This window comes from Pteropus alecto, unplaced genomic scaffold (genome assembly GCF_000325575.1).
Source record: "Pteropus alecto unplaced genomic scaffold, ASM32557v1 scaffold3, whole genome shotgun sequence".
Taxonomy (NCBI): Eukaryota; Metazoa; Chordata; class Mammalia; order Chiroptera; family Pteropodidae; genus Pteropus; species Pteropus alecto.
In genome coordinates this window covers 24,800,470-24,809,316 of record NW_006442484.1, presented here as the reverse complement: position 1 = coordinate 24,809,316, position 8,847 = coordinate 24,800,470, and the positions used below count along the sequence as shown (strand labels likewise).

General features: G+C 31.2%; 1 protein-coding gene across 3 annotated transcripts in view; it reads left to right on the top strand.

The window, feature by feature from the left end:
• ORC4 (origin recognition complex subunit 4) overlaps window positions 1-8,847 on the top strand; it is a 76,846-nt gene that overhangs the window by 43,043 nt on the left and 24,956 nt on the right. For all 3 annotated transcript variants that reach the window (XM_006921052.3, XM_006921051.3, XM_025039293.1), the window contains 2 exons: window positions 2,403-2,479; window positions 3,044-3,134. In XM_006921052.3, the coding sequence (XP_006921114.1) occupies window positions 2,403-2,479; window positions 3,044-3,134 (168 nt within the window). The remainder of the gene's footprint in view (window positions 1-2,402; window positions 2,480-3,043; window positions 3,135-8,847) is intronic.

Below are 8,847 nucleotides of genomic sequence, written 5' to 3'. Positions count from 1 at the left end.
GTCTTATGCTGCTTCTTAATTTCATCCTTTGGTAAGTCTTTGGATACTTGGAAACGAAACTTTACTCATGTCTTCCTAAGTGCGTTCTGATTTCAATTTAGTTTAACATTATCTTCAGCATTTTGTACTTCTTTGGTTAAACTTATTCCTAAGTTTTTTATTCCTTTTAATGCTATTATAAATGAAATTGTTTTATTAATTTAATTATTTATTCATTGCTAATGTATCTAAATGCAATTGATTTTTGTTTATTAATCTTGGTTCCTACAACCTTGCTGGCCTCATTTATTAGTTCTAATAGTTTTAGTTTATTCCTTAGGACTTGCTATATGTAAGATCATATCATCTGCAAATAGAAATAATTTTACTTTCTCCTTTACAATCTGGATGTGTTTCTATTCTTTTTTCTTGTCTAATTGCTCTGGTTAGAACATTTAGTACAGCATTGAATAAAAGTGGCAAGAGCAGACATTCTTGTTTTGTTTTTTATATAGAGAAATGCATTCAGTCTTTCACCATTTAATATGATATTAGCTATAGGTTTTCGTAGATTCCTTTTATAAGACTGAGAAAGTTTCCTTATATTCCTAGAATGTTGAGTGTTTTTGTCATGAACATTTAATGTTAAGTGCATACTGTATTTTAAGTGCTAAACATACATAGTATCTCTCTTAAAGAATCTAGTAGAGAAAGGACATGATATTTCTACCCTGGCATTTTTATTAATCTGGCTTAACCAGAACTACATTTTTTTTTTTTTTTCAAAAAATTAAAACTAAATGTTATTGGCATCCCTTTATAAGACATTTCTTTATTTTTGAAGGAAAATGTTTAACCGTTTTAAAAAAAGTTTTAACTGAAGTATACTTTACATATCTTTGTAAAATGCATAAATCTTCCATGTACAGCTTAATTAATTTCTATACATGTATACACCTGTGTAACCTCCATCTCAGATCACTTTGGGATTTTTTAACCTGACTATTCACTACAGCTTCACTTCATTTCTGTCTTACATTTTAAACATAGTTGTTCCCTCTCTAATAGACTTTAATGAAATTTTTTTAAAAAAGGACTGTTTGTCTTTTGAGTTCTAATGATCTTTCCTATGTAGAGGAATAAGTATTATTAGTTGAGTCTCCATATATTCTCATTTAAGTGTTTTACAGTTATTAGCTAATACTTATACAATACCTATATTGTATTAGAGACAGCTGCCTTATTTAATCTGAAGAGCAAGATGGCCAGAAAGTGTTATTGTCTCCATTTTATAGATTTAAAAAAAAAATAAGATTTAGAAAAGGCTAACTTTAAAATGCTCTCTGATACCAATCCTCTTATTCTTTCCACTTCCTCTATGATAAGTATGGACTGTTTTATTACCAGTGAATAATTTACTTTGCTTAGTCTCTGGTGCATATAAAGAGAACTGATATATATCTCTTTGGTATATGAAGGATCATTCTCATGCTCTCAGTCTAGGAGAAGTAAATAATCGTGGAGGTTTCTTGTTTCTGTGGATGGTGCCAGATCTTAAAACAGTCTCCTAAGGTTTGGGTCCCTGGAGTACTTCTGTATTAGCAGCAGATGCAGAAAAGAAATGATTTTAATGGTCTATTTAAAGAATGTGCTGAATTGTCTGACATATTTTTTTACAACTAAGCCTAAGCCCTTGATTCTAACGTGTGCTCAAAATTTAGCTCTTTACAAGAATTTTTTCTTAATTTATTCTAATGATTATGATGTGATTTCTTCCATGTAATTGAGAATTTCCTTATATTTTGTTACTACTTTTTTTGCAGGTTGTTTCTTGAATGTGTCATTTCTTTTCAATATATTCGTAGTGTTTATTTTTTAGACATGGATCATGTTCTTTTAGTAGTATTATACTCTGCACCTAATAGATCCTTAATAACTGTATCGACTTTTCAACTTCTTTATTTTTTCAGAATCCTGAACTTGATAGCAGGTGCAAATTGGTAGGGCTTGAGCCGAGTCAGTTTAGATGTGTTGGTCTCTAGAAATTGAGGTGTGGTGCATGAGCATTATTAGATTAAATTACATTATTAGATTCTCTCCTGTCTTTGTTCCTTGGCTGACATGTTGAACAGAGTGAGGTATTCATTCATTCACTTGCATTAAAACAGTCCTCAAATTGCTGATGTAGCTAAACTAAGTAATTCTCTTGTTGAAACACTCACAACTAAATTCTCATCCTTTCTCTGGAACTTGAGATTGGTAAAAAGAGCTGTTAACTTTATAACTTATGAAAATGGTGCCAGAGCTCTTAAAGAGAAGTTATTTAGAGAGGGTTGATTAACTGCTGTAAATGTATATTCTCATTCATTTTTGATTGCATGTATAACATTTTCATTTATATTTATTCACTTTATTTTCATCAGGTACAGAGAATTTTACGAGAAAGATTTTGTCATCAGAGTCCACATAGTAACCTGTTTGGAGTACAAGTACAATATAAGTAAGTTTAGCTATTCCTTTGTCTGTTATGAACCTACTTACAGATGTACTTTAGGTTTTGCAAAAATTACCATACACAAATTTTGTCTTAAATAAGGCTAGTGAAGATTTTTATAGAGGTAAAAAATGTTGGTTTGTGTGTAGAAACACTGAATATCATGAATCAAGAGAGATATAAATATTTCCATAATAAGAAAGCCTTTTTACTTTCAATCTTATGTTGTTTCTGTTAAACGGTAGTGAGATAATTCTGAGCTTCTTGCACCTAATACTTGGCAGCTAGCTGTGGAGTGAAAGGTCCTAAAAGTTGCTACTGTTGTCTCTTATCCCATACTATCATAAAGACCAAGGTATTTCAGGCTTACTTGGTTTCCTCTTGAGGTTTCCAGAGAATCGATATTGGCCAACCATCTCTTCTTTGTTCTGTGTAGAACTATTTAGAAGTCAAGTGCCCAGAGGGGGAAAAAAAAGGAATGTCTGTTTCTTGTGCATATTTAGATTTTAAAAAGTAATACCTAGCAAATTACTCCAGCTTTTTAATTTTGGCCTATTTATGTCATTTCAGACACTTAATTGAACTGCTAAAAAGAACTGCTATCTATGGAGAAAGTAACTCTGTTCTCATTGTTGGACCCCGAGGATCAGGAAAGACCATGGTAAAGCTATTGATTTTTGGTGTTCCTTTACTTTGGTAGGCATGTGATGATTCTTCTGGACAACACTAAAATGCTTTTCATTATTTTGTTACAAAGATTTTGCTTTTTTTCTTTAAATCATAGAAGACGTGCCAAGCTTTATAAAGTTAGAGTGGTATATTTGAGTTGAGTATTTTTTACCTAATTTTCCCCCACAGTAACAAATTTTAATTGTTGTTTCCATCATGGTCTTTTGTCCTTGAAGAATTAGTGATAGCCAGTGGAAAAAGGAAACTAGCACTTACTGACCATGTACTTGTGTCTTATCTGTGTTCTATTATTTGTTCTTTACAGTAACCTGGTAAGGTAAGTATTGTCCCTGTTTATAGATTAGGTAACTAGCACACCACACATTCTTTTTCATTTTATTGTTTATTGTGTAACCCTAACACAAGCAATTTTTTCACATGTGTACTCACACATATCTTCTGGAATCTTATTATTATTTTCTCTTATTATCATATTTGCTTAGGTACCTCAAAAAGATAGTCTTGCTTTATTCCCTCATTTTCTCTTTTCACATTCTTTATTCAATATATGAAACAAATTATGTCTGTTACATTGAAAGTGTTACTATTTACTTTTAAATAGTTGGGCTATGTAAAATCATGTTTTCTGCTATATTCCGTACAATTTAGATTTATTACATATATTTTTATTGTATAGGAATAAAATTATTTATTATAATAATGTAGTAAGTAAAACTATGTAAAACAAAATTGTTTTTATTTTTTAAACAATGCAAGTTGATTCTACATTATGGAAGATAAATTAGAGCTTTAGGATTTTACTCTTATCACCCATTTTCGATATTGTTTGAAATAATGTAAATGGCGAATATAGATTTAGATAATTTCTTTAACTTTTTAAGAATTTTTCACATTATATTATGAGCATATTTACAGTGATTTTTTTTTAGTTTTAGATTTGATGTTTAATTTGGTTCTGTCCTCATGTCAGTCCTTCCACACAATTATCATTTCTTTCTTTTTAGTTCTTTATTATAAATAGATTTTCTTTGTGTTTTACTTTAGTTCTCTTTTGGGTAGTTTTTACAAGAGAACTGTGTGACTAACATGCTTTTGACCTATTAGAATATTTTAAATTTTTAACAATAGTCCTATTGACGATAGAAAAACTGAACAAAGGATTGCACAGGTCACTGAAAATTAATTATGAATTGTTCTTAAACTTATAAACATGTTCAATTTTACTCGTAATTAAGTAAATTAAATAAGAACTACAGCAATTTTCTCTGTCAGGTCGACAGAAATCCCACAAGATTGATAACACTGAATTTGTGAACTTATGAGAAAGCAGACATGCATGTTCCTGCTGGTAGTATATTTGACACAACTAGAATTAGACAAAAATCTAACCACATAAAAAACGCGTATACTCTTTAACTCAGCAACAGCATTTCTAGGAATCTACACTTATGAAATGATACATATACAGAGTTACTCTTTGCAGCACTGTTTGTTAAATGAAAAATGAGAAATGGTATAAATGCCCATCAGTAGGGTATTGGTTAATATATCATATTACATTCATCCATATAATAGACTGTTATGCAGCAGTTAAAAAGAACCTGGTTAACAGAACAAATCGCTCAAGCCATCCAGACCACTGAAATATAAAAGAGAAAGGAAGTTTAGTAACACTGGGTAATTTTTAAAAATAAATATTTTAAATACAACAAAAATTATTTTGTATGTAACTTACAACGTGGCTGGCATTGAACTCTTGGGTCACAGTTTTTTCCCCTTTGGAATTTATATAGCTTTTATTCAGTTTGTGTTTTATGGGAAAACTCCAACGGCAGACTTTTATTTTTTGCCTTCATAAACTGCTGTACCTATCATTCTGGATAGTCTAGATTGTGCAGTCATAACAATTTCAAATCTCAGTATCTTGACACAACAGAATTTTATTGTTTCTTTTGCTTTATGCCAGTGTAGATCAGCAAGGGGGCACTGCTCTTTGCAGTCAAGAGGAGTGATGGTGTGAGTTATCTCAGCATGTCCTTCCACTGCACTCCAGTGGAGGGAAGGCGGCATGATGAATCATAGATACACTCTTAAAAGTTTCTACCCACAGGTGATGGAGAGCACATCTCGCAGTTCACTAGCCAGAGCGATTCACTTGGTCACACCTAATTTCAGGAGAGCAAGGAAGTGTATACTCGTAGGTGCCTAGAAGGGAGGTTAACCAGAAGTATTTGGTGAACGTTGTTGATGACCACCACAGCTAACTTGTTTTGAGTTTGTGTGTGATTTTTCCCTGTCTGAATTCTTGCAGAATTTCTTTATTTTAGCAATATAAAAATTTCACAGGCTGTATCTAGTGTTGGTCATAAAAACCAATACTCTGTAAATCCTTTTAATACGAATTTAGATCTTCAGTAAAGAAAAAAGGAATGCCTGTTTCTTGTGCATATGCAAAGGATAATCCCCCCTCCATTTTTATTATTATTTCTTAAAAACATTCATCATATGAATGTTTGAAGAACATTTTTAGATAATACTTTAATTCTTCAAGAAACTTCATAATGTTACTCTTGTATCAATGATGACGTGTAGGAAATAAGTGCATTACAGTGCATCTTGAACAAAATGGTATTACAACAGGAAAGTTGAATCTCAGTGATTTGTACATTAAAGTATCAAGCCCAAAAGTAAACCTGAGCAGCTGAATGAATGAATTTATTCTAAACTTCATCTTGGAAGTTTGTCCCTAAAGGCATGGAGAAAGTTTGAAAAACAAGAAATAAGAGATAGTAAACACTTATAAAAATGTTTAAGTAAATACAAACTAAAATTGTACTCAATTTCACTAGTAAATTGGCTAAAATATATTTTTTACCAGAAAAATTAAGCAGATAGTAGAGTTTACATATTAACCCCCCCTATTATCCCCCCCGACACACATACACAGTTTCCCTTATTCCCTTATTAACATCTTAGTGGGGTACATTTGACACAATTAATAAACCAATATTGATATATTATTATTAACTAAAATCTATAGTTTACATTAAGGTTCACTCTTTGTGTTGTACAATTTTATGGGTTTTAACAAATATATGTCATGTATCCACCATTACAGTGTCATACAAAATAGTTTCACCATTCTAAAAATCCCCCGTGCTTTACCTGTTCATCTTCTCATCCCCAACAACCACTGATTATTTTTATTGTCTCCATAGTTGCCTTTCTAGAGTGTCATTTGGAATCATACATTATATAACCTTTTCAGATAGGCTTCTTTCACTTAACAATGTGCACTTAAGGTTCCTCTATGTCATTTCATAACTTGACAAGTCATTTCTTTTAATTGCTGAATAATACTCTATTGTATGAATGTACCACTCTTTAACCATTTGCCTAGTGAAATACATGTTGATTGTTTCTAAGTGTTGGCAATTATGAATAAAACTACTATAAACATTTATGTGCAGGATTTTATGTGGACATGAAGTCTTCAACTAATTGAGTAAATACTTAGCACTAATTGCCGGACCGTGGTAAGACCATTTAGTGCTGTGAGAAGCTGCCAAACTGTCTTCCAAAGTGGTGCTACCATTTTGCTTTCTTACTGGCTGTGAATGAATTTCTGTTGCTTTGTATCTTTACCAGCATTTGGTATTGTCTGGGTTCTTTTTTTTTTTTCAAATTTTAACCATTCTAATAGAAATGTAGTGATAGTTCATCGCTATTTTTATTTGCCGTTCTCTTATGGTATATGATATTGAGCACCTTTATGCTTACTTTACATCTTTATATCTTTGGCGAGGACTCTATGACCATTATTAAATTGAATTGTTTCTCTTCTTATCGATATTTTTTAAAAGTTCTTTATATTTTGGATATATCAGATATTTGTTTTGCAAATATTCTCCCGTGTTGTGTGTCTTTTAATTCTGTTAACAATATTCTTGTCAGAGCAGAGTTTTTAATTTTAAAAAAGTCCAACTCATCTCTTTCTTTCATGGATCATGCTTTTGGTGTTGCATCTACAATTTCATCACCAAAACCCAAGCCCTCTATGTTTATTTTCAAGAAGTTTTATAGTTCTTTATATCTTGCATCTATGATTCATGTTGAATTAATTTTTGTGAGAGCTATAAGGTCTCTGTGTCTAGATTATTATTATTATTATTTTGCTTATGAATATCCAGTTCTAGCACCATTTATTGAAAAACACTTATCTTTTCTTCATTGAATTACCTTTGTTTCGTTATCAAAGATCTGTTGACTGTATTTATATAAGTTTATTTCTGGGCTGTCTGTTCTGCTCCCTTGATCTGTTTGTTCTTTAACCAGCACCACACTGTCTTGATAATTGTAGCTTTATAGTAAGTCTTGAAGTTCAGTAGTGTCAGTCTTCTGACTTTTTGCTTCTTCAATATTGTTTTGGCTATTCTGGGTACTTTGCATTTCCATGTTAACTTTAGAATCAATTTATCAATATCCACAAAATACTAGGAATTTTACTGTTCAGTTGTGGGATTTTATGTTGAATCTATAGATCACATTGGGATGAATTGGTTTCTTACCTGTACTGAATCTTCACATTCATGACTATAGAGAGCTGGAATATCTCTCCATTTATCTGCATTTATTTAGTTTTTTCATTAGCATTTTATAGTTTTCGTCAAATAAATCTTATATTTTGTTAGATTTATACCTAAGTATTCAAATTTTTTGGTGCCAATTTGAATAGTATGTTTTTAAATTCATATTTCAAGTGTTTGCTGCTGATATATAGGGAAGCAAATGATTTCTGTATATTACCTTGTATCCTGTACCCTTGCTATAATTGATTATCATTTTCAGGAATTTGTCAATTCTTGGGGATTTTCTGCATATACAGTCATGTCATCTGCAAACAAAGACAGTTTTATTTCTTCCTTCCCTATCTCTATACTTTTTATTTCCTTTTCTTGTCTCATTGCATTAGTTATTCACAGGCTATGTCTAAGCATTGATCATAAAATTAACTGATAGTATACAAACTTACCTAATACAAATTTAGTTCTTCACTAAAGAATATTTTTTGTATCTTTGCGTATTCTCTTTCATTTCTTCTCTTCCTTTCTTAGGATTAGAGTATCCAGTTATGAAGCTTTTATTCTCATTTCTTTGTGTCATTTCTCCGTGTTTCTCTTTTTGTATCTTTTTCTTCCTTTCCCTCAGCATTCCACCATATTACCAATGTATTTTTCCTCAATGTCAGTTCTGTTGTTTGCTTCTTCTCATGTGATATTGCATTTTAATTTTCTAATGATCCTTCTTGTCTAGTAGCTCCTTATCATGAACCTTCTTAGGTTATTGTTTCATGTTTGTCTAGGTATGGCTTAAATAGCCTAAACCATTTATTGTCAAAAATAGACATTTTCAATAGTAATTAATCTTTTTCATCAGTTTGCTGTTCCTTTTCTTTCATGGTACATCATCTTTTCATGAATTCTTTGTTGACTTTTCCTATTTATTCAAGTTTAAAGAACAAGACAGCCATTATAGTATAGTATTTATCAGTTAATAAAACTGATAGATTATTCTTGGCATACTAACAATTTATCTAATTGTTACTTCTTAAACCAGAGCCTTGTTCTGGTTCTTTAAAGTCATTTATCTAGTGTGACTTCACTGGAATATGCAAGAATCCCCTA